At 40.1% G+C, this 26,933-nt stretch overlaps 1 protein-coding gene, 2 long non-coding RNA genes and 1 pseudogene across 4 annotated transcripts in view; 3 read left to right on the forward strand and 1 right to left on the reverse strand.

The window, feature by feature from the left end:
* Positions 1 to 4,979: 4,979 nt before the first annotated feature.
* LOC144521383 (uncharacterized) overlaps positions 4,980 to 26,933 on the reverse strand; it is a 41,012-nt pseudogene continuing 19,058 nt past the window's right edge. Inside the window, exon 3 of the transcript XR_013502309.1 lies at positions 4,980 to 6,176. The product of XR_013502309.1 is annotated as an uncharacterized LOC144521383 (transcript). The remainder of the gene's footprint in view (positions 6,177 to 26,933) is intronic.
* LOC144521397 (uncharacterized) lies at positions 14,073 to 20,264 on the forward strand. The gene is made up of 3 exons (XR_013502313.1): positions 14,073 to 14,188; positions 15,634 to 15,756; positions 19,431 to 20,264. It is a non-coding gene; the product is annotated as an uncharacterized LOC144521397 (long non-coding RNA).
* LOC144521394 (uncharacterized) lies at positions 20,276 to 21,756 on the forward strand. Its single transcript, XM_078255953.1, has 4 exons — positions 20,276 to 21,112; positions 21,189 to 21,266; positions 21,512 to 21,577; positions 21,683 to 21,756. The coding sequence occupies exons 1-4, from the start codon at positions 20,935 to 20,937 to the stop codon at positions 21,739 to 21,741; spliced, it is 381 nt and encodes a 126-aa protein (XP_078112079.1). The 5' UTR covers positions 20,276 to 20,934; the 3' UTR covers positions 21,742 to 21,756.
* LOC144521396 (uncharacterized) lies at positions 21,829 to 25,514 on the forward strand. Its single transcript, XR_013502312.1, has 3 exons — positions 21,829 to 21,915; positions 23,615 to 23,675; positions 25,237 to 25,514. It is a non-coding gene; the product is annotated as an uncharacterized LOC144521396 (long non-coding RNA).

The following is a 26,933-nucleotide window of genomic DNA, read 5'->3' on the forward strand; positions in this document are numbered from 1 at the left end:
AAACGTGTACCAATTTTCGCGATTATCAGAGCAACTGTGTCCAAATTACGGCCTTCTCTGCATTACAGGGCGCTAAACACAAATTAACCAAATCACGCTAGTCTCGTATTGCTCACAGGTTTTCATTGTTTTGATTTGAGTTTGTGAGTATATTATAGGATGTCACAAATGCAGTCAAAGGCTAAAACTCATTAGGGGGCGCTATAGAGACACCATGCCACTCCCAAGCCCAAATGTGATATCAGATAGAAATATTAAAGCAGTGTTTCCTATACATAGGTTCTACTTGGACGCACCGCCCAGGTATATGAAATCTGTATTACAACAGTAATATATTGTTAATTAGTAATATACTGTATTTTCTCCAAACAACGGTGTATTTTTTACAACGCACACAGACCAGCTGCCTCCAGCCCCTTGTGAAGTCTTGCGCCGCGTGCATGACAGAGTCAACAACGTTACACTTCAGGCTCAGAGGCTATCGTTACCAGCAGCATGCTGCTGGTGGTCTTGCGGTGGGATTACCTCTACTAAGAAAACCGTAGAAACACCGTGACCACACTGCTGTGAAAGCTCCCCCAACATCATTTATCAGAGTCTGCTTGTCACTCCTGTCAGCAGCAATCTCCTCCGCTCTTCTTTATAACGGAGCTAACCGCTAATCGTTGCTAACAGAGCCTTCAGTTCTCTGAGCCTGTATCCATTAACTGTATTTATGGACTCAAGACCGAATAAAACTATTAATTCTATTAAATTGGCTGTAACGTACAAGTTTTAATCTATAACTCAGAGTTGTTTGAATGACAGAAATCTGCTCAGATGAGAACTTAATGAGAGCAACAGGACATGTATAGTACAGAACAGTAGGCTATGTTTAGGAACCATAAAACACGGATAAAACACTTCAAAACATGAACAATGATCTAACAAACTAAATGAACAAGAATTTACTTTAGAGAGCCCTAGTCTTGTGTGATTTAACAGGCGATAGAAGGGAACAGTGCAATTCAACGAGCAATTTGTTGTATTTTAGCAGAATACTAAGCAACAGAAAGGCAGAACTGAATACATTTTTAAAGATTGGGCTTTTCCGTCTTAACCCAGCCATCACGCACCGTGCCTTCACATCCTGCACCACCCACCACCACCTGTGGGAAACACTGTTAAAGTTACTTGTTTGAACATGGCTGCAAAGTTTTTAGAGTTGTTGTGCAACCTAAAGTCCTTAAACGTGTTTAACAATTAACACAAATTACCACAAACATTCACAAAGCAATTTTTCTAATAATCTTTCGATTAGGTATGCATTACAAACCAAACGATTCGTTGGACTAATCCTATTTCATTTAGAAATAAAAGAGCTTAAATTGTGTGAAATACAATGTTCTCAGTGCCGCTGCACTTAACAAGGCAGCCCAAACGACGTAACAGGCAACGTGCTGTCTGCCCCTCCCACTCCCAAAGATAAACACTCTACTCCAGTCAGGCATGCTATGCTGAACTAGCTCGTTGCAATATGGCTAGTAACGTTAATGCGACTATTACCAGACCAGAATTAGAAGATCCTCCAATAACCAACACGTCTGGCATTTGGAGCCACTTTGGTTTCCCTTGTAAGTTATGAGGGTGATGGCAAGAGAGTGGTGGATAAAAACAACGGTATGTCACATCTGCTACATGAGAATAGGCTACACCAGTGGGAATACTACAAACATGTCAACTCATTTACGCCAACATCACGTCAGTGTGTCAATAACTGGAACTAGAACAAAACAAAAACTATCCCCGCAGCATTTAAGCAGCAATTTCCAACTGATTCAAACAGGGCAACAGACATCACTGCAGCAATTGGTACATTTATAGCTGCGGATATGAGACCCTACTCTATAGTGGAAAATGCAGGTTTTACAAACATGGTTAAAGTAATTGAGCCCTGTTACATGAGCCCATTTCAGCCAGATCGTAATTCCTCCATTGTACAAAGAAACAAAAGCCCAAATAGAGAACCAATTGTCTGAAGCACCAGCTGTTGCTCTGACAGCAGACGGCTGGACGTCAAGGGCTACACAAAGTTACCTGACTGTAACGTGTACATCTTTTCATAAGGAGCTGTTTTTGTTTTATATGCAGCTAAGAAGACACCCAGAAGATGGGTATAGTGTCAGGTATAGCTCTGTCATTATTCAAAGTAAAAAAGACCATATTTTATGATGTTAGTTTTAACTAGAAAATGCATTTCCTGCAGAAAATGTGTGGGAATGCTGAATAGCTGAATTGCTAAAGCTAAACTGGATGAATAGCTTAAATCCGTAAGAAATCAAGAAGAGTAAGAAGAAGTTGAAGTAGTGAGAGTAGTTGAAAAAGTGGAAATCATTTTAATAAGTATGAATTTCATTAAAGTTAAAAGTTGACGCTAAACTGAATTGTTGGCTTTCAAAGTTGAAAAATTACAAAATATGTAGAACATTGTGAGGTCTGAGTATATTTTCTAACTGATAATGACTCACATATGCAGAAATGTGAAACAAATTGTATGACAAATCTTAAAGCCCAAATGCATTGCACCGTACTGCGGAAAAATCTGGAAAATTGTCAGAGATAGAAGCTAAACTGCATTACCTAAATAAGTGAAGAGCTAAAATACATTGTTAGAAAAGCTGGAAGATGAACTGTAATACTGTCAAAGATGAAAGTTGAAATGAATTACCTGAACATTTCTTAATATTTAAAAAAGTATAAATAATAGAAAAAAAGTTGAAAAGGTCCTATCATTAGCTGAAAGAGCTTAACATTTTAAAAGTTGAATGGTTTTAATAGCTGAATGTATGCAGAAGTTACGGAGAGCCAAAATAAAACATGAATAGCTAAAGCTAAACTGGTTGAATAGCTTAAATCCGTAAGAATAAGTTGAAGTAGTGAGAATAGTTGAAAAAGTCAAATAACATCTTGGTCAGGGACACATTGACTGCTGTATCACAGTAGGATTCGAACCCACATCTCCCACACCAAAGGCATGCGCCATATCTACTACACCATCATCTGTTTAGTTGACTAGTGTTCCTTCAGCACTTATAAAGCCTGGCTTTGTTCATTAATCACCACACCTGCTAATGAGCGAGAGACAGTGTGAGAGAACCCTTCAAACAAGCCTTAATAAATCCACAACAGTACATGCTATCGAAACAATGACTTCACTGTTAGAGACACACGACCTTTGTGAACGTATTCATGTAAGATTTATGTTGATAAACTTAAAAATGTGCATATCAGTGATTTAAAAAAGTGGTTCGCTCTGCGTTTCGCTCAGAAATGTGGAGAATGTTAAAAAGGGCAGCGAATGGAGGAAGATGTGGAACTCTTGTCATTTGGAAGCTCACCGAGCCAAAAGTATAAGTCATATCGCATAACTGAGCACATTGCCTGAAACTAGACAAAAATACCTACGTTTTGATGTATTTCACAATTGTGTATGACAAGTAGATATTGTGGGCGTGAGAGCACAACGATAATTTTTTTAAGGCTCTGTGCTCTAGCTATGACATCATCCACTCTAGTTCGCCCAAATACACTCATTATAAACTCAAAAAAATCCTTAAATGATCACTTAACTTAAACAGTTTTTCACAAAAACTGTAAAAGATATCAAACTGAAAAGCAGTAGCCGGATAGCTGAATATTTTGTCCATCCATCCATCCATCTTCATCCGCTTATCCGGGGTCGGGTCGCGGGGGTAGCAGCTCCAGCAGGGGACCCCAAACTTCCCTTTCCCGGGCCACATTAACCAGCTCCGACTGGGGGATCCCGAGGCGTTCCCAGGCCAGGTTAGAGATATAATCCCTCCACCTAGTCCTGGGTCTCCCCCGAGGCCTCCTCCCAGCTGGACGTGCCTGGAACACCTCCCTAGGGAGGCGCCCAGGGGGCATCCTTACCAGATGCCCGAACCACCTCAACTGGCTCCTTTCGACTCAAAGGAGCAGCGGCTCTACTCCGAGCTCCTCACGGATAACTGAGCTTCTCACCCTATCTCTAAGGGAGACGCCAGCTACCCTCCTGAGGAAACCCATTTCGGCCGCTTGTACCCTGGATCTTGTTCTTTCGGTCATGACCCAGCCTTCATGACCATAGGTGAGGGTAGGAACAAAAACTGACCGGTAGATTGAGAGCTTTGCCTTCTGGCTCAGCTCTCTTTTCGTCACAACGGTGCGATAAATTGAATGTAATACCGCACCTGCTGTGCCGATTCTCCAACCAATCTCCCGCTCCATTGTCCCCTCACTCGCGAACAAGACCCCAAGGTACTTGAACTCCTTCACTTGGGGTAAGGACTCATTCCCTACCTGGAGAAGGCACTCCATCGGTTTCCTGCTGAGAACCATGGCCTCCGATTTAGAGGTGCTGATCCTCATCCCAGCCGCTTGAATATTTTGTGAACATTTTAAAGTTTGTTTGGTGTCTGTAGGTGAAAGAATGAAAGAGCTGAAAACTTTGGGAGTGGAAGAGGATTTGAAGCATGCTCTCATTGAGTTTAATGTTATGTGTAATATTTAAAGAAGTATAAATAGTAGAAAAAAAGTTGAAGAAGTCCCATCATTAGCTGAAAGAGCTGAACATTTTAAAAGTTGTATGGTTTTAATAGCTGAACGTATGCAGAAGTTACAGAGAGCCAAAAAACGTACGGAAGAGGGAATAAAATAAAAAATAAAGAACAGAATAACAATAAATATTTTTTTAATTTATAAATCAAGTCAATTTCTTTTTGCTGTATCTAAAACGTGCCGAAACGTGACACCGTCTTGTATCGAACCGAGAATTTTGTGAACCGTTACCCCTAAAAATAAGATAACATTGTAACAGCTAGGGCTGCACAATAAGGAAAATATGCAATATGCCATGAGTTTGAGCATCCGAAGTCCCTGAAAAATGCTAATGAGCAGCAGAAAAGTAATAATAATCATTTAAAGAATTATTCTCTGTAAGTAATCATTAAAACACACAGCATCAGGAGAAACAGCATTTGACCCACTTCTAACAGGACTAACCCTTCAAAGGAAAGGAGCTTAGATTTAGTCGTAGCCACAATAACATATATGCGGGAGGAAACAGTTTGGCTCTGAAAACTAGGCAATGTTCACAAGGCAGTGTGAATGCGCGGGTGTCTTTCAAGGTTACTACTCAGAGAAAAAGTTTTCCCACATTGTTCACACCAGTACGGCTTCTCTCCAGTGTGAATGCGTTGATGTAATTTTAGGGTACCCTGTTGTGTGAAAGCCGCCCCACATTGATCACAGCTGTACGGCTTCTCTCCAGTGTGAATGCGTTGATGTAATTTTAGGGTACCCTGTTGTGTGAAAGCCGCCCCACATTGATCACAGCTGTACGGCTTCTCTCCAGTGTGAATGCGTTGATGTAATTTTAGGGTACCCTGTTGTGTGAAAGCCGCCCCACATTGATCACAGCTGTACGGCTTCTCTCCAGTGTGAATGCGTTGATGTAATTTTAGGGTACCCTGTTGTGTGAAAGCCGCCCCACATTGATCACAGCTGTACGGCTTCTCTCCAGTGTGAATGCGTTGATGTAATTTTAGGGTACCCTGTTGTGTGAAAGCCGCCCCACATTGATCACAGCTGTACGGCTTCTCTCCAGTGTGAATGCGTTGATGGTTTTTTAGGGTACCCTGTTGTGTGAAAGCTGCCCCCACATTGATCACAGCTGTACGGCTTCTCTCCAGTGTGAATGCGTTGATGTAATTTTAGGGTACCCTGTTGTGTGAAAGCCGCCCCACATTGATCACAGCTGTACGGCTTCTCTCCAGTGTGAATGCGTTGATGGTTTTTTAGGGTACTCTGTTGAGCGAAAGCTGCCCCACATTGATCACAGCTGTACGGCTTCTCTTCAGTGTGAATGCGTTGATGTCTTTTTAGGATACCCTGTCGTGCGAAAGCTGCCCCACATTGATCACAGCTGTACGGCTTCTCTCCAGTGTGAATGCTTTGATGGTTTTTTAGGGTACTCTGTTGTGTGAAAGCTGCCCCACATTGCTCACAGCTGTGTGGCTTCTCTTCAGTGTGAATGCGTTGATGTCTTTTTAGGGTACCCTGTCGTGTGAAAGCTGCCCCACATTGATCACAGCTGTGTAGATTCTGTCCAGTGTGAACTCTCTGATGAATCTTTAAATATCCAGATGATTAGGACTTGTCACAGTGCTGACAGTGGTGACGTTTGGGTCCCTCTCCTCTCCATTTCTATAGCAACAGACAAACAGAGAGAGAGTTAGTGAACAAACTTCTTTAAACCCTAGACTTGCTCTCACTCTAGTCTTCATAACTTTTATAAGTTCTGAAATATTCTACATTTTTCAGCCAAGTTGTAATGAAACAACTGTAACGCTGTAATGAAACAGCGAGAGAAAGCGTGGCAGACGATCGCGGACCGCCTGAATGTGTAAGCAGCCTAAAAAATATACATTTACTGACCACTGCTCTGAACTGAAACAGTCAAAATCATACCATTCAAGGAGTTAGGCTACTAATCATTTGCACAAATTAACAGTTGTAGCCTACTGGGGCTGCTCGATTATGGAAAAAATAATCACGATTATTTTGGTCAATATTGAAATCACAGTTATTTAACACGATTGCTCATTAACCTTTGTGGGGGGAGGGGGTTATTTGCAATTGTTTCTAAAAACCATCATACAGTATATCTTACAATTACATTCCAGGATAAAATGTTAGTGTCCTTTCTCTCACAGTTTTACTACTGTGAGTCGGTTCAGCTTTACAGATATCACACATAAATGTTACACAGCTAATGAACAATTCCAGATACATAATATGACGTGCATCTCACATTTCACTCATTTTGCCAAAATATGAACAATAACGTGGTGGGCTAGTGGGCTTATTTACTAGCTAACCTCCGCAAAGGAAAAATCCTGCACTTAGACGGTACCTTATAATAATGTTACGTAAAACAGGTAATTTAACATCACTGCTCATTTTACATACAGTTTAACAATAAAACGAAATGATAGCAAAGGCAGAGGCACCGCAGGGTTCGCTAACGTTAGCGTCTTCGTCTCATCCGGGGTCTGATAAACGGTAAATACATCAAAGTCTGTGCCCATAATGCTATTTTCGTAGCGACTGTAGCTGTCATATATTTCACACGGTTTTCATGGTAAATCAGCCCCCGAGGCTTTCACCACTGTTTGTCACTCTGCCTGAGGAGAAATTGCTATACTCACGCTGATGAGTGATGACCTCCCGTCGTTGGATTCCTCGAAGCCAAGGAACGTTAGACAAGGGGGAGAGGCACTCAGTAGCACAGTAAGAGAGAGGACCTTGCTGACACCTAGAAGGGAGTGGGCCCTTAGAGCTGACCTGGATCGGCAATTGAAATTCCCTCAGGAGATCACCATAACCTCCCTCCGGCCAAACATCGTGATTCGGTCCATCGCCACGAAGACGGTTATTATGGCCGAACTGACCGTGCCATGGGAGGATGGGCTGGAGGCCGTCTTTGAAAGGAAAAAGGAGAGGTATGCGGAACTGGCAGCTGCATGCGCACAAGCTGGGTGGAGAGCACACACCTACCTAGTGGAAGTTGGTTGCAGGTGCTTCACTGGAACCTCCATCCATTGTGATTCATTGCACCCCCACTATTTTGCATGTATGTATATGCCTGTGCATACTGCAATGTCGAGAGTCATGTATATATAAATCCTTAAAGACATTTATGAAACCCTCTGTGTGCATTCATTAATATTGAGATTAGAGTTCTGGGACTCTTCCGTCTGGAGTAACCTCTTTCCTTCGCTCACCTCCTCCTTCTTCCTCTTGCTCCCTCGCTCCTCTGAGTCTCCCAAGGCCTCACTGACAACTTTCCTCTTGCCCTCCTTTTTCTCCTCCTTCTCCTTGTGTTTCTGCATGTACTCGGCGATAAGTTTGGCGCAGTCCAGGTTGTCTTGCGGCTCTCATGTGTTATCCTCACTGGAAAGGTGAGTGCAGACAGAAGAAAATCTCGTCAGGCTTTGTTTTTAGGCAGTAAATTCTCACTCTAATTGCTAATTCTTATTATTAATTTTTTCTATTGCCATTTTGTAAGGTACTTTGCGGGTCTGCAACTTAGTGTCAAAATACCAAACCTTCAACGTTGAGGACATGATACAATGTCGAAATTTATGCTGTAGATTATTTGCAATTTGTTAATGAACAAGATACTATATATATATATATATATATATATATATATATATATATATATATATATATATATATATCAGGACCAAGAACACCAAGTATAAATATTATAGACTCATACTTACTCTGAGAACCCCTTCCATTTCAGCAGAAACTCTACTCTTCCCTTCACCACTCTGCAGTCCAAAACCTTCTCCACCACATACTCCTCCTCTTCCTCTTCCTCTCACCCTAACCCCGCGCGCGTTTGTTTTTATATCCTGGTGGGGTCCATGACCTGAAATATGACTCACCCCATGGGGACCAGTTTTTCCCGTGGGGACCAAATCACGGTACGCACAGGCACAAGCATTGCAATCAATAGAAAACAGGCTGCTGATATGCCTGGTGCAATTTTCTTGAAAAAAAAGGTCCCCATGGAGTTCATTTTCACAACTTTGTGTGTGCACCTAGTGGTCCGAGATGGTATTGCAGTGTGTGAAATTGCACTGGTGGGGTCATTTTCCTGACAAAAGTGTGTAAGTGTGTATAAGTGTGTATATCATATAAGCTTCATATTTTGTGAATATCTTTGGTCTATGCACTTTAATGTGATCAGACCTTTACATTTTAAATTAGTTTTCCCAAAATCTACAAGGGGGGGACCCATTTAATCATTAAACTTCCTTTCAAAGTGGTTTTATTCTTTGAAAGAAACGGATTATAACATTTTTGTTGGCCTATAAGCATATCAATTAATAACTAAGGATAAACAACCATTTGTAAATAATGATAGTATATATATATATATATATATATATATATATCTCATTGAGGTCAACAGGTGCCACATGCACATTTAAAAATTAGTTCAGTTTGTTATATACTATTTTGAATTATGACCTGACCTTTACATACATAGACATTTCCACCATAAATTGGTGCATAAATTGTTGCAAATTCCATTTTCTTTTATTATTAAATACTCTTTGTTATTGATTAGACTGACTTTTGTTTTTATGGTCAAGCAAACTAAGTGATTTGGTCATCTCAAAGAGGGGATCAGTCACAGTTGTATCAACCGAAAGAAATTAATACATTTTGCGCCGTATAGACGAATGTGGATATTATACATTTTTGTTATTCATAGTGTGAGGTGCGAGGTAGGCCTACAAAACCTCTTAGCCCCAGAGTCTAATGGCAGGTTAAGGTGGGACTGCAGACTATGGCTGCCCACTGCTCCTAAGTAGTTAGAATGGGTTAAATGCCAAGCTTACATTCTTTGAATGTGTACATGTACTTATCAAATAAAATCAATATTATTATATGATATATTGTGTATACATCATCAAAATACACTATTTATGTCATGTTAAATATCTCAAGCCAATATTTCAATCCAAACCTCAAGCCAGTGAACAACACAAACATAGCAAGCCATCATATAATTCTTACTAGTCCAACAGCAAGATGCCCAGCTCACAGTCTGTCAGCAGACTTTTAATTCAAGAAGCTCTCGCCAATGACAAAAAGCCAGTCTGAGATTTACCCTTGTTGGTCACTCTCCTTTTCTCTTCTTAGCTTTCTCAGTTATATAAGTCATAACCTATACAAACTGAGGCTGCAGTTAGCAGTGCTCTGTTAGCCTGTACAAACTGAGGCTGCAGTTAGAAGGGCTCTGTTAGCCTATACAAACTGAGGCTGCAGTTAGCAGTGCTCTGTTAGCCTGTACAAACTGAGGCTGCAGTTAGAAGGGCTCTGTTAGCCTATACAAACTGAGGCTGCAGTTAGAAGGGCTCTGTTAGCCTATACAAACAGACAGTACAGAACAAAAGACAGAAGAGGCACATCTGGATGGGGTTTTGGTCGAAAGAATGATCCACACTTTTTACGAAGTGAAAGACACAGTATGATTTAGCAACCACACAGGATAGATGGTATTTAGTGCCATCCAGTATTAATGCGTCTACTGTATTTCAACTAAGTTACTTTCCTTTACTACTGGTTCAAGTAATCAATGTTCAGATTATAACATTGACTAAGGCTGCGTTCCAGACAATCAGAACTCGAATATTTCCAACCTCCTACTAGTTTAAGCATAATGGAACCGGCCCAGTTCCTGCCTGTACTTGTTTGGTATAAGCAAGCTTGTTGATGACTCCGATGAGCATAGCATAGTGGTGGAAGTCACAGTTTTAGTGGTTCTCTCTCTGTGCTTTGCTTTCTCTTTCTCTCTCAGTGAGATTTATTTGTGATAGATCGATTAATGCCGGCAATAACATTACTTGCAAGTTGCACCAGTAACTTATTGGTTAATGTTCGTTACCTGACAGAGACAGGTAACTGCTGTCAGCTAGCTGCAAGTTTCTATACTGTAAATCTAGTTTGAGATTTTTTTCAGTTTTACGGTTTTGCCCTCTCTGTCATACACAGAGCAGAGGAGCAGTCAATAATGGCAAGCTCCATGGTGTTTCACAGGACTGCTCCTCAAATCCAGTCCCTCCTAAGCCGCTGCCCCGCAGCCCAGTTGCCCAAACACCAGTACCCCACCGATCCCATTACTCTCCCATTATCCCACGCACTAACTTTACGACCCGAGGCAGTGTTTTGGTGCCGCAGTATAACTGACAATAGCAAAGGCTTGAACAGCCTTGCACCATCTCAGCCCAATGCCTTCGTTTTCCCTAAGCGTAACTTTGGCCAGACTGCATGCACATTCAGTTAGACTGTAATGTGTCAAAAGAGATGTGGTGGTGATAGGTGAAGGTATCAGATGGTACATAAAATTCTAACGTGTAACACTGAGCAAAACACTATGTAAGAGTCAATGAAAGATTAGATAATAATTAAATAGCTCAGGACAGGCTATGTTATGTTGTGGTTATATCACAGCTAAGGGGGATTGTTTGGCCTGACGCGAAGCGTCATCCAGTATGGCAATATGACATGTTATAGGCACATTCCAATTAAAATGAAAAAAAATAATTCATAAATTCACAATAGAATAGGCCCTCCAGGGGTGACTGCCTGCATATACCAAGGCAGTTGCTATGGAGCGGAGCACAGGAAACGCTAGCCTTCACTAGCAGCTAGCACAGACACACACATTGCTTCCTCAGTTGCCTCAGAAGGGACAATATTGCTTGTGATGTTGATAAAGTGCACTAGCCTAAACCAGCCCAAAGACAAGAAGAAGCACATTGATCACATGTTTACTCCTTTGATTTTTGTCCCTTCTAGTATTGTATACTGTAGTACAGTGCATTGTAGGCTGTATACTGTACAATGAACACATTGTATGGCCCTGAACATTGTGCTTTCCATTTCTTACTGTAACAGTACTGACTGCTCAATAGATTTTGACTGGTTGCAGGTTTATAGTAACAAATAACAAGAATTACAGTATCACAGAGACAAAGGACAGGTTTGTGAGATGCATGGTACAGTACTGTAAAAATAGGGGTACAAGGAGGAGGAAGAACAAAATAAATTGCAAAGAGCAAAGCAGAGTAGTAATTTCTGATAAATTTTGAGCTACTATGATAGAACGTGTGTTCGTTCATCTAAAGACAATGACGGAAAAATATATAATTTGTTTTGAGATTAAAAATGTACTTCTCCCTGAGAACTATATGTTTTGAACAATGTGTTTTCTATTTTTTTGTGTATTGTTTACTGACTGCTTGATAGTGTATATCATTTTGATCACTTTGTTTATGATTTGAGAGCAGAGTTTGATTTTGAACACAGGTAAAACTGGTTTGAGGAGTCAGAGGTTTTGTGTTTAATGTTTTCAGAAAATGGTCTGTGTAATGGTAGTGTTTGAGATGAACGGCTTCCCTCCGTGGCAACAGCTATCAGTTTATTAGTCCAACGTTTTTTTCTGGCTTTTGTTAATTAATAATTACTATGATTTAAAGCTTTAGATAATATAAAAAGTGCAAATTATATCTTACAGTACTAAAGAACATGCATATTTACACTAGTCGCTTGTGCCCACCCAACATTTTTTACTGCGTCCACCATTTAAAGCTGGCCAGAACCGGGCCTGAATGGAACACCACTCAGTTCAAAAGTCCTAAATGTAAACTCTGGGCAAAACCATCTACCCTAAAATTAAGGATATTAAAAGCGTATACAAATATATTTTTTATTTTGGATGCATTATAATTTGGTGAAACACAAATCAAAGAAGTGAGGGAAGAATACACCTTTCCTGACTTTTTCGGTCCCCAATTTACCTATGCCTATCCCCACCTGTCACTCTGTCACGGGGATTCAGCTGCAGAACACAATTTTCCTGACTTCTAGGTCCCCACGTCGTATTTGCCCATCCCCCACCTGCACGAGAGCTGCTGACCGTGAGTTGGAACGGGCGGCAGCACGTGCAGTTAGTAGGACCAGGCACGAGCACGAGCTGGAAAGGAGCACAGACGCAAATGGACAAAGAAACGGAGGATGGAAACTAACGTCAGGTAAGTAACGTAACAATAACACTGTTTTAGTAATTATTAATTAGGCTAAGCACTGTGGTTAACGTGTTTGCAGTCTATGGTTTGCAGCTAATTTTTGTATTAGCATGGTTTGCCAATGCTAACAATGGTTAACTTCTCACCAGCTAGCTAGCTAGTGTTACAATACTGTTAGCAAACTCTAACGTTAGCTACACTTTTGAGCAGGTATTTCAGCATTTTTCCCCGTTATGGACTGCCGTTTTTGCCGCTGACTGCTACTTTGCTGGTCTCAACTTCTGTATAGTTATACTATTACTAATGTTATAACGTTAGCTAATATTCATGTGCGTGGGAGCACGGGGCTAAGGAGAGAAAATGGGGATGTTTAATGAGCATTTCTCACCTGCTACAGTCATCAGTAATGTTAATGTTAGCTACCGTAACTACCAATGTTCAGTATCTTTCTAGAATAAGTTCATAATACAGGGCTAAATGAGTTATACACCTAAAGTTTAACAAACAGCAGCTGAGTTGCTGTTAAACAATGGGCTAATTATTTTCTAATCTTAACGAAAATCATGAATTAGTTTTACTCTTCTCATTCATATCAGTGGTTTTGCTCAATTTACTTTAATTCTGTTAAAAAATGGTGTCGGAGCAGCCATACAGCGCAGTGAGACAGACCAACACATTCTTTTTTTTCTTCTTTTTTTACACCACCGTGTTCTCATTTTGAACTCGTCATGACGCTTCGTCGTTGGTGTCATCAACGCACAGGGTAGCTACATGAATGCATGAACACGTGCGTCGAACGCGGAGGGCCCAGACTAGGTTTAATATTTGATCCTATGGGAATAAGACCGGGCTGGACAGACGGACAGCGCGTAGCTTTTCCTCCACAGCGCGTAGCTTTTCCTCCACAGCGCAAATCGTGTATGAATGTAACATACAGTCAAATGTGAAGTGGTGGAAACGGAGTTATTAGACTTCTACAGGCTGCTTTGTGTAAAGTTTCAGCTGTTATTTTAAATCTGAGGCATTGCTTCTATAAGTATCTCTGCTTTCATTCTGCCACACCTGCAGTGCTGTCTGTTGTTCTGCACATGGTCACATTTATCTGGTTAATTAAGTGCAGGTAAACAGACTGATAAGAGCCCATAAACTTCATTCAAGCCATTTTATCATCTCTATAACCATCTTTTAAGTAAGGGAGATTTTTTTTCTCTGTATAGGTTTAAGCATGGACTTGATTTTCTTATCTCCACAAGCTGCAAACATAACCTTATGTGTTACTCAATTAAACTATTGGGCACCCTTCAAATTACAGCTATTTAAAAAAATCATGAAAAGAACAATGAGAGCTAATGTAAGCCGTTCTAATGATCTATGTAGATGTAACATCTACAAACAGATGTTACATCAACTGTTTGTGTTTAACCACTTTCAGGCAGAGTGCAGGATACACCAGGCGGAAGGCACGCTTACAGCGCCTGAGGGAGCATCATAATGCATGTTTATCCAGGCACATGGAATACCTAAAACACCAAAGCCAGGTAATAATAAGGTGTAATTTTAAATGCAATAATATAATATTCATACAAACATTAAAATTCACCTGTCTTTTCAATGGGGCCTCTTATACTATGTTTTATTCTTTAATAAAGAAAACTATGTGTGTAGGAGGGTAGTGCCCTGGCTCTTTAGCTCTTTGTGAAATCAGGTGAACAGTGCAGTACTCTGAAAGTCACCCCCATCGGTGGGAAACATCTCTCCTCTCTCTGTTGACTTGTATTGTGTGAAGGTTTCCTCTTTATTCTGTCTGCTAGAAAACAAACATGTCTAAAAGCTGCTGTGTGCTCATATTCACTACCAGCATGGTAAATAACCCTGAACTTAAGTTTTTATAAGCTGCCAACCCAAAAAACTGAGCTTTTATGTAGAAACAGATATGAGGAATCAACAGGGAGAATGGAGTGACACAAAGCTAACAATATGTCCGACGTTACGTTTGCAAACATTTAGTTACCAAGTCAAATATCCAAATGTGTCTATAGATTAGTGTCAGGATCCTATAGTTTCTCCATTCTCTCTGCTGATTCCTCACATCTGTATCCACTTTTCTCTTCATAAAGCTCAGTTTTTCTTGGATCAGCAGCTTATAAAAACTTAAGTTCTGGGTTCTTTACCCTGCTGGTAGTGAATATCAGCACTCTGTAGCTTTAAGACATTTTTCTGTTGTTAGTTAGCAGATGAAATAAATTGAAGAAACCCTCACACAATACAAGTCAATGGAGAGCAGAAAGTTGTTTTCCCCTCTGGTGGGGGCGGGACTTAAATGCGCCCTGTCTCTATGATGCCCGCTCTCCCTCCATGCTGCTAGTGCCCTGAGTTCCTCATTCATCCACTGACAAAACGTCATCCAGATGCTGGCAGTAGTACGGGTGCTGGCGGCATGGAGGGAGGTCCATGCCAAACTCATGGACAACTTGGAAATGGACAACTTTTTAAAACATACGCACTATGAAGAATAGAAGACAACTGCCAAGATTATGGGAAAACGTTTTATTTATCTGATTCACTGCTCATTTTATTTCTATAGTTTGTAGCTGACTTTACTAGCTGGCTTCTCTATTGGCTGTTGAAACAGGTGACATCCCTTACCTTTTAAAACCAGCTTCTGGTGACTTGACCAGCTGAGTTGGGACACCATTAGCTGACTTGAGTCGAGTTAAGTTGGGCCGGTTCAGACCCCTGCAACGTTCTAAAATGGTTTCATTTCATCGCAAATCTTTGGTCTGAACTGGATTAAGTAGTTTACTTCAATCTGGCTTTTATGGCTATGATTTATATAAATCTTTTCTTCCTAAATTCTACATACCTTGAGCCCTTAACTTGAAAAACTGTAAGGGAAGCATGCCATGCTTAAATGTTTATAACATAAACACTGTAATATAGTGATTATTTTGCCATTGCTTTATATTGTTTGTTCCCCCCATAGGAAGGAAGCCTAGATTCTGAGAGCAACACAGAGATATGCACTCCTGAGAGTTCACATGATGATGATGATGATGATAGGGATGACCCAGATGTACCACCCCTGAGGAGAACTGACAGCGTCTTTGTAAGTTTGCATAATTTAAACTAGCTGGACACTAGGACTAAACAATTTTGGTAAATAACTAGAGATGCACCGATTACAACTTTCCAGGCCGATTTCTGATTTTCTTTGAGTTTGGCCAGCCAATTCCGATTTCATTTTTTCTAACCACTTTACAGCACACACAAATTTATTTTCTATAGAGATGCACCGATAGACCGGCCCGTGACCGGAATTGGCCGGTTTTCACGTGCTCGGCCATGACCGTCGAGCGGCAGATCAGTCTGACATATGGCGATTTCATGCCGGTCAACGCTACAATTAACTGACAACAGAAGTTATACGAGTTACAGTTCTCAAGGACGCACGGACGCCACAGCACGCTCTCTTTCTCTCAACGTCTCCGCCGTGTGTTGTGCGTACCCGCTCGCGGTGTGAAGCGCATGTCCGCCCTATTCTCACACATGTAGGAACCTCGTGCATCAACCTGCAACATGTCAGCTGTTTGGACATTCTTCAGCGTGTGTGAAGAAGATAACAAGTTTGCAATATGCAACACCTGTAAGGAGGAAGAGTAGGGCATGAAGGGACGACACCAAAAACCCAAATCACATTTTTTTAGTTGGATATCTGATGTGAAAAGAAGGAAATGGTTCTAACATTTCTAACACACTTTAGATGTGTGTTAATGTCCCACACCAGGAGTACTTTAAATAGTTCTATTTTATAGTGATCCATTATCTGTTCAAAAAATGTTCTATGTTCTGTGCAAAATGTTCTATTAAAGAAAAGATAGAAAATAAATATTTGTGTGTGTTGTAAAGTGGTTCGAAAAAATGAAATTGGAATCGGCTAAAATCAGTATCGGCTGGCCTAACTCAAAGAAAATCAGAAATCGGCCTAGGAAGTTGTAATCGGTGCATCTCTTATTTTCTATCTTTTCTTTAATAGAAAATGTTACATTTTGCATAGAACAGAGAAAATGTTTTAAATAGATAACTGATTGCTATAAAATACAACTATATAAATGACTCCTGGTGGGAAATTAACACACATCTAAAGTGTGATGTTATGGAAGAACCATTTCCTTCTTTTCACATCCAATATCCAACTAAACAAATGTGATATATTTAGTAAACTAAACTTCTGTATGTATGAAAACAGGTAATGGCAATAAAATAATATAAAAATAAATAAAAATAAAATAAATATAGCCTTAATGCAGTATAAAGATATTTCTCAAAACACACAAACACATGTCTGTTTGAACGTCAACAGTAACGTTACCTGAAAACAGCGTGGAGTTCCTTTTTTAGCAGGTTTGCTTTGTGTCATTGTGCATAAATGTGAACACTACCGTTGCTGTCAACGGGCTTATCTGCTAACGTTAGCTACCGGCGGTTACCTCGGAACAATCCAGCAAATAGACGGTACCCTAGAGTGCCGTTACCTGAAACAGATAATTTAATGTCACCGCTCATTTTACACACAGTTTAACAACAAAACTAAACTCTTTAAAGATTACTACGTTTTTAATGTTGGTTTTTAAGCGGTATGCACCCCCAGTAACCTGGAAAGCGTTTTAAACAGTAACGTTAATACAGCTTGTCGGAGGAATACAGCGTCTCTTTTTTTTGTTTTTTTGTTTACAGCGTCTCCTACAGCGGCCAGTGGGGCGTCAGAGGCAGAGGGACCACACAGCGTTTGCTAACGTTAGCTTCTTGTCTCATCTGGGGTCTGATAAACTAAGATAAAATAAACTCATCAAAGTCAGTGTGCCCAACGCTATTTTCCGATAAACCGTAGCTGTCATATCTCACGGGACCCGCGTGAGTGTGGTTTTCATGGCCCAGTTTTTCAGCCTCGGAGGGGAGAGAGCGGCTGACTGTTTGAGTAGTGTATAATTACGACTTTGACATTTCATAAACAGCTGTTGAGCGGCAGTGCGCCACATGCATACAGCGAAAACCCTGCATGTGCATGTGTGGTGTTGCGCGATGTAAATCATGCGGCGCCCGAGTGCATTTGACCGGCATGAAATCGGCATATGTCAGACTGACCTGCCGGTCGCCGGTCATGGCCGATGACGTAAAAATCGGCCAATTCCGGTCACCAGCCGGTCAATCGGTGCATCTCAATAAATAACCTAATTACGCTTTTTAATACCAATATTGCGATTGCAATTTAAAATGCGATTTATTTTTTAAGCTCTTTCTCTGCTGTATTATTCAACAAAAACAAAGAGACAAACAACAAATCATTGTATAGTATGACTAACACAATATTAGCTAGTAGAACATAACTCTTAAGTTAAGTTCTTTCCTGTTATGATGAAATTAGGTGATGCCATAGATCCAAAAACTATTAAAACAATTATTTGTTGAAAAGAGATGTTTTTAGAAAATTGCCAGCCAAATGCATTAACATCAATTCCAAATAATTCTTCAACGTACAAAATTTAATTTTCTGCTGCTAGGTGTCTCTCAATCAAAACAATTGATGGTAAACACTGACTTTTGATGACGTTGTAAAGTTGCGTGGAATTCTGGGAGTTGTAGTTTTCATTGTTAAACACCATCCCCAATTAGAATGCATTTACCCATTCAAGTTTATTCATGTTGCGTTTAGTAACGTTTATTCAAGCCGTTCTAATAACATAGCTGCAGTTTCCCCAACATAATTCAGTTTTTCTTGATTTGAATTAGTAGCTGACCAGTCAGTCAACAACCAATGTAACATTAGCCAGCAGGTAAAGCCACACTATCACAATATATTTCACATGTCTATGTCACAGATTAGCCGAGTGCTGTTAACTGTGTTCAAAACAATTGTTAAAAATAACTTTATGAGCGTGTTGAATGATGTTGTAACCTTATAATGTTACCTACCAAGCATTAGCATGACCTACCAGCACACTGTAACGTTAGTAGCCTAATGTTAAGCTGGATCGACTGATATTGATATGTATCAATAAACAAGGTCTCTGCTGTATTACTGTGTTGCAAAGTGGCATGTAATTAATCACACAATGATGCTGTGTGGCAGAAAAAGCAGTATTACGGTTACTGAGTATTATTCTGTGACATTGTATGATTTACAATTACTCTCAAACGTATCATCTGGGTTCCCGTGTTTTGACGGAAGTTAGAGGAACCGGAGAGGTCAAAGGTTATATGACGTCACTGACAGGCGACTAAATGAAACAAAAATGCAGAACTGAGTAGGCTACCTTTTAATATCTGTTTATTTATAACAAGTTATATCATTATAGTTATATTCAACAACGTTATGGCATATTGCATATTTTCCTCATATTGTGCAGCCTTAACTACCCTGAAGTTGTGTCAGATGCCGCATAGTGTCGCAATATTTTCATCTCTATCTGTATCATCTTTTAGTCTAATTAGTTTAATATGTTTTGTAGTAATTATTTTCACCATTGTTACTAATGTCACTAATAACTGAACCAATTATGACTAAACCCAGCCATTACACGCTGCTCCGTCACATCCCGCACCACACACCACCGCAAGTAAATTCTCAACCTGTTGGAAACATTGTATACCTTACCCTAACCCTGTTTGGTGCACAAAGATCAGGATCAGTTACCCAGGTTTTAAGGGGGTCTCATACAACAGAAGATTTGCATATCTGGTTTCTTGCAGATAATTTAAAGTTTCTGTATCTTTCATTTCTAGCTTACCAAAGAATACCTTGACCGGATCTCCAAGGTGCCTGATGGATCAGAAGTCTCTATGAGCTGCATAGAAAGCAGTGGTGATGAATATATGCCGTCAAAAACAATCAATATGTGGAAGCAGTTCAGAGGGATCTGATGATCTAACAAGCAAGGTTACATTGGTAAAACAGAAGACGCCACAGAAGACTTACAAAAGGAAGAAATTGGCCAGAACTATCTCCAATAAAGATAAGAGAGCACAAAGTGAAAACTCTGAGACAAACCTGGGAAATGTGTCAGTAATGAAGCTGCAAAAAATAAAAAAGATGGTGGCAGAGTTTACAGTAAGAAGCATTATTGTCTGTACTGTCCCAAGCAGTACCATAAAATGGCAAGGCATTTAGTCAGAAAACACAGCAATGAATCAGCTGTAGCAAAGGCAATCACTTTTCCTTTGAACTCAAAAGAACAAAAATTGCAGTTTGACATAATTCGAAATAAAGGAAACCGTGCTCATAATAATGAGGTCCTGAAAGCTGGTAGTGGGACATTAATCCCAAGTCAACAAACCGATGAACCAGTGAAAGCAAGCATGGACATGACAAGACCAAACATGAGTACATTAGACAAAAAATGCGAGAAGTCGGAAGACTTATTCGGCAGGCACAGGAGAATGGCAGACTGAAAAAAATTTAGGACTTCTATGTACCTTCCAACTTCAACTTTGTGGTTGAAGCAGTAAAGGAGGTGGCTGGCTTTAATGAAGACAGAAACAGCTACAAAACTTCATCCTTGGCCTTAAAACTGGGTCATAGTCTCAAGAAGATTGCAGATATTCTTCAGTGTGAAGCACAGATGGAATCTGGAGAGGAGCCGGAGTATTTATGAGAAAAAGTGGGATGTGTGTGTGTCATCACTTGCCCTACAAACTCTTAAAGAGGGGAGATGGAACACTCCTCAGCTCCTCCCTTTCACCGCGGATGTAAAGAACATGCACGTGCATCTGGGTAAGTGTAGACCAGAATACCAAAACAGCCTTAAGAATGATCCAAATAAGAAGAACTGGTCCAAGCTAGTTTGACTCTTTGTGAAGTGATACTTTTTAATCGCCGAAGAGAAGGTGAGGTGTCAAAGACGCCACTTAGTGCATTCGCCCTAAGAGACACTTCCGGAGTTCATTCAGATTTGGCACTAGGACTGTCAGAGATGGAGCAAAAGCTTTGGCAGTATTTTCAGCGCATTGAAATAAGAGGAAAACGAAACAGGAAAGTTCCCATCCTTCTAACACCAGACATGCTCTCCTCAATGGAGGCCTTGGTTGTACATCGGCGGGCTTGTGGAGTGCCTGATGAAAATCCCTTTTTCTTCTCCAGACCTGAAGCTGTTAGTCACTTGAGGGGATCAGATGCAATCAGACAGATTGCAAGGGAATGTGGGGCCAAGCATCCTGAAACTCTGTCATCAACCAAGTTGAGAAAGCACATTTCACACTGTCCACTGTGCTGAACCTGAAAGATAATGAGATGGACATACTTGCAAATTTTCTTGGCCATGACATCCGGGTCCATAGGCAGTACTATAGACTACCTGAAGGAACAATGCAGCTGGCTAAAGTCAGCAAAGTGCTGATTGCCCTAGAACAGGGCCAACTGTCAGACTTCAAGGGAATGAGCCTGGACCAAATCCAAATCGATCCTGAAGGTAAAGGAAATGCATTTTTATTTATTTTATTTATTTATTATTTATTTAAAGTGTTTTGTTATCCCTGCTTTTTCAGAGGAAGTGCCAGAGGCTATGGAAAGCGATCTCTCTGAGACAGAGGCACAAGAGTCATCTTTCAGCTCTAGGTCATCAGGTAAGTTCCACATTAAACTGTTTTCACCTTTTACAACCAGGGTACAAAGTTAGCATCATCCACCAGCCAAATGCTGGTAAAATATTTAAGTGGTTGGTAGATTTGCTTTACTTTAAAATTTGAACATTCACTAACCATTTGGCTGGACACAAATGTTAATTTTGTACTTGCACACAATAGGCATTGCTTGCAATGGATACTGAGTAAGCTTTGAGATGTCGTAACTATTTTCTTTTTTGTCAAAGGCTCTTCAAGATCTAAAAAAAGACAGCCAATGACTGATGAGTCTGATGAGGACATTGCACCCACAGGTATTCCACAGACTAACTAGATACTTCCATTTTACATTATTTCCTTGCTTTCAAATCCACATTTTTATAATAATTTAATAAAATATGAATTATTTGTTTTAACAGGATCTTCAACACCTAAGAGAAGAATGCAAGCTGTTGAAACCGGTATTTTTACACACTAAATACTGTCCTTGACATTTCTTTAGTTCCCTGACTACCTAACCTTTTGGCAAAGTTTAGAAAAACTTGAAATGTACTGATTTATGATGTACAGTGTTTTCTTATATTAACAGGACCAGTACCCTCAACATCAAAGAGAAAGGAAACTGAGACTGATAGTGGTGACCCTAAAACAGGTATTTCACACACTAAATGTAATCTTTGCTATTTGTTAGTTACCTGCTTTTACAAAAAGAGTGGACTAATTATAAGTGGATTAATTATGTACTAGCATTCTAATATTCTTGGATAGGGGAAAAACGCTTTGGCTTTTTTTATTTCTTTAAACCGTATCACAACCGTATGGGGCAGCTCTAAGCTCCTGTTTTCCCCCCATATCTGCTCTTCCTGGTTTTCCACAGTGGCAACCTACATCTTTTTAATTTTATGAACTATTTATCCTTCTGATAGGAACCTCAAGATATATAATAATGATAATAATAATAATAATAATAATAATAATAAATTGAATTTATATAGCGCTTTTCAAGGACTCAAAGTCGCTTTTGATGAGCCTGGCAGTGTTGAACCTGCTACCACAGGTAACCCACAGACTGAGGCCATGACACCTGATACCCAACATGCCTTGTTTGCTCTTTACCTTTGTCACACAGAACAGTAGCACTGATATCTCTTGATTGGTTGTGATGCTCTTGTCCGACCAAATTCTCATTGATCAGACAATCTGTGTTGCTTTCATTAGGCCGCCTGTCCACCAAGCATTTTTTTCCCAGCTGAAAATACAAGGCGCTCTCCTCAGAAAGCCTAGTTGGGAGCGCTAGAGCACTTCAGAGGTGCAGCGTTTTTTCCTGCTGAGACGCCTTTGTATGCTCTAATTGCTATGATACAGAATATCCGGAAGTAAACATGTTGCCACAAGGTAGAGTAACTGCTCTGAATGAAGGGAACGGTGAAGCAAGGCCGAAGCACATAGGCAGAGAGGACAAATATATATTGTCCATCAGTATTCATTTCTACCTTTTTGTTGTACATGTTGTATGTGATGGTTTGTCTTTGTGATGCTTTTTATTTCAAAGCTGCAGAAATGCTTGAAGTATCACTTTTGTCATCTGAGAAAGCACAATGAGATACATAATTTACTAATTGCTTTTTTAGCAATTTTAAGACATTTTAAGGATTGATGCACTTTAAATTATTAATTAAGTGAAATAGTGTGGTTAAGACCCCAATAGCGTTTAAAGGAACACGCCGACTTATTGGGACTTTGTCTTATTCCCTGTATCCCCCAGAGTTAGATAAGTGCATACATACCCTTCTCATCTCCATCTAGCCTAGCTTAGCACAGATCCTGGAGGTAACCGGCTCCATCTAGCCTAGCTTAGCACAAATCCTGGAGGTAACTGGCTCCATCTAGCCTACTGCTTCCAATAAGTGACAAAGTAATGCCAACATGTTCTTGTTTACATGTTGTGATTTGTATAGTCACAGCGTGTACAAATAACAAGGTCACATGACACACAGCCATCTTCTAACCGTATACAAACTGGGTACTATATTCTCAGAAGGTGAAGCACTGCTACTTCTGCTCTTTGGGCGGAGTGATATGCTCGCAGCACCTGAGAAGCACCTTGGTGAGGAGCAGAGAGTAACAACTGTGCTTTTCAGGTGTTAATCACTCTGCCCAAGTAGCAGTGCATCACTTCACCAAAAACAGGTATTTCACACATTAACTGCAGTGGAATATGGACCCATTAAAGAAAGCACTTTAGGCCTTGTTTGGAGAAAAAAAAATAAATTATATATGTAGTTAGTTTGTATGACCCATAAGTAAATTGTTGTTTTTATTGATATACTTGATGTCCATTATTTTGGCAGGACCCTCAACATCAAAAAAGAAGAAAGGAAACTGAGTCTGACAGTGGGGATCTTAAAAAAGGTATTTAACACACTAAATGCACTTTTTGCCATTTTAAAAGCTCCTACCTCAGCCCCTCCTTCCATACAGTAACCTGTATGAGAACTGTCGTTCATTTCAATCATCCCTGTCTTGATTGTGATCCTGATGCAATTTTAATGAGAATTACAGTCTTTGTAAGCCCTTGATGACATACTGTTATTTGAGGCTCTAGCTAGCTACATAAACATGAACTCAAGTTAAAGTTTTATGAATAAAACACGTGTCACTATTGGCAAAACATTTCAGAGATTGAGAGAAAATGGTGCTCATAGCTAATAGCTTGTGAGCCTTCAGTTTCTAAATGTAGAATAAATACACCTTGGCCAAGTAGACGGAGTAGCTTATTTTAAAATTGACAGCAGTAGTTTTGTCTGTTTTCTTGACAGTAACTTTAGGTACTGGGCATAGTGCGTTACCTGACACAGTAAGCGTGGTATCTGTGCCCCTTTCACACCAAGGGCTCAATCAGAGTTATACCCAGGTTGACTGTGTTTGAATGGGTTAACCCCAAGTGGGTCGATCAGGGTAGACTAGGATCGATTTCAATGTGATTTGCACATTACCTAGGTCACTACCAGCCGGGGCGGGATAAAATTATATGAATGGTTGGAAATGGCAGTGGGGCAGTTGTCACAGGTCGCCGCCTATGTTCGCTGCACACTTTGAAAAACAGCATACATTTTGTCTCATTGTGCTTTACAGAGTCTTCACCATAGACTGTATAAAACTAGGATGTTCACAGGCAGCTTCAACAACAGCAGAGCGGTTCAATTCATTCACAAAATAGTCAAAAAAACGATACTACAGTTACCTATTTCCTAATCCAGTTGCTGCAATAAACATGCAGAGGAAAAATCACACTGCACAAAATCATCTGAGAATAGTTTGATGGTTATTTATTTGTGCCTTAGAACGTAATCACTGCAAAACAAAATAAGCTAAATTTAATCTCTCCCTACTGTACTTCAAGTAGCTAAACAACATTAGTTCTGCTGGTATACAGCTGGATGGGAATACTGTATGTGATGTTAGCTGTTAACTGAATATGACATAAGTGCTACATTTCTAGCACTTAAGGTAATTGTTATGCATTGCTCCCGGGTTGACCCAGGTAAGCCCTGATGTCATGACCAGGGATATACCCATTTAGACTGGCTCGTTTTTAATTTTCAAAACGACGGTTGAACCCTGATCAGACAACCCTTGTGAAACCCTGGCCCAACCTTGGTCAGTGGTGTGAAAGAGGTATAAGAGATAACACCTCTTCTCACAACAGGTGATAACGTGTTTACTGAGTGATATGTAAATATAGTGGTTGTGCTTGTGCCGTTTGTTTTCTGTTGTCAGCCACTAAGCATTAGTCAATACAACTGATGCTGTAAAACAAATAAAGTTACCAGGCTGTTTCCTTTTTTCATGTATAAAGGCTTCGACTTGGTGCACAATATTCACTTCCAGGACATTGCTCAATAAAAAATACACATTTGATCAAAATAATACCACCAGACTAAGCCCCTAATTTTTCTGTTTTTTTCTTTAGAAACCTCAAAGAAGAGGAGTTGGTCGATGGCAGAGGTCCACGCTGTGGAAAAGACACTAATGGCCTTCATAGAATCTGGTAAAGTACCAGGGAAGTCGTTGTGTGTTGCCTGCATTAAGGCTTCACCAGAAGCACTTGCAAAAAGAACATGGACGGCAGTAAAGTTTTATGTTAAAAATCGTATCACTGCCATTCAGCGTGAAAGTGCAAGAAGACTTTAAAGACATTTGGCTGTGCTGTACACGTGGGTAATTCAGTCTCTCACTCATACATGTAAAAAAATCTGGGGGTTACTTTTGATTGCAACATGAAATTTGATAAGCAAATCAGCAATGTTGTTAGAATGAGCTTTTTCCAGCTTCGTCTCCTGGCTAAAGTTAAACCCTTCCTTAAAAGGCATGATCTAGAAAAGGCTATTCATGCTTTCATAAGTTCAAGGTTGGATTATTGTAATGCTCTCTATGTTGGTCTGACCCAGACCTCCATCTCACGACTTCAACTTGTACAAAATGCTGCTGCTCGCTTTTTAACAAATACATCTAGACGCGCACACATCACTCCCGTTCTCTACACCCTACATTGGCTCCCTGTGCGTTATAGAATCGATTTTAAGATTTTATTGTTTGTTTTCAAGGCCTTAAACGGCCTGGCCCCGGAGTATCTGTCCAAGATCTTAACCCTGCGTGAGCACAACCGGTCCTTGCGGTCCTCAAATCAACTGGTTTTAGAAGTCCCGAGGTCAAAGTACAAACGGTGGGGTAATCAGACTTTTGCAGTCGCTGCCCCGACACTCTGGAACAAGTTACCCCCTGAAATTCGGACAACTACAGATGTAGCGCTTTTTAGGTCTAAACTCAAAACTTATCTGTTTAGAAAGGCTTTTAATACGTAGTAGTGGTGTGACAATTTCCCTCTCCTATTTATATGTAACCTTTTCTGATTTTATTGTTTCTATGTGTCATTCTTTTTATTGTATGATATGTTATATGATGTGTGTTTTAGTCTTGGTTTCTGATGTGAAGCACTTTGGATACCTTTTGGTTACTGTAAAGTGCTATATAAATAAATGTTGATTGATTGATTCATACATTTTTTTGTATTATTGATACAAATAGGTTGGATAACCGCATTAAGACTCTACTGCAAGTAAAAAATTGTATTATCTACCCAGTCATCTAGCTCCAAAAGGAAAATGAGTGCTAACATTTTCAGACTTCTGTTTTCATAGAATCCAAATGTGTTTTGCTGAGCCTTTTCTAACTGTAAGTAATAGGAGAAACTGTTCTCACACATGCTCGTTGCGAATTAAGACTTTGAGAGTTTTTGATGTTTAAAGTCATGTTTGTGTTCACATAAAATTGTAATAATTTTAGCAGTTAAAATCATGTCTCTAGACCCTTTAGAAAGGGTGGATCCCATCAGGCTGCAGCCTGTCACTGGTCCCCACGAGGTGATAAAAACGGGTATGTGTGTGTGCTCTCTGTCAACATGCAGATGGCGTTTCTTCTATTGGGGTGAAAATGTTCCACCTAAACAAGTTCCTTCCTGAGACTATTTAGCAGAACCAAAGTTGTTGCATCCAGAGCTTAGCGCCGCCCAAGACAATTGTGATTGATTTAAAGAAATGCAAACAAGCCAGAGAGTTTTTTCTCCTATCCCAGAATGTCTGTATGGAGGAGCCAGACCTTACTCCATAG

This window comes from Sander vitreus, chromosome 7 (genome assembly GCF_031162955.1).
Source record: "Sander vitreus isolate 19-12246 chromosome 7, sanVit1, whole genome shotgun sequence".
Lineage (NCBI taxonomy): Eukaryota > Metazoa > Chordata > Actinopteri > Perciformes > Percidae > Sander > Sander vitreus.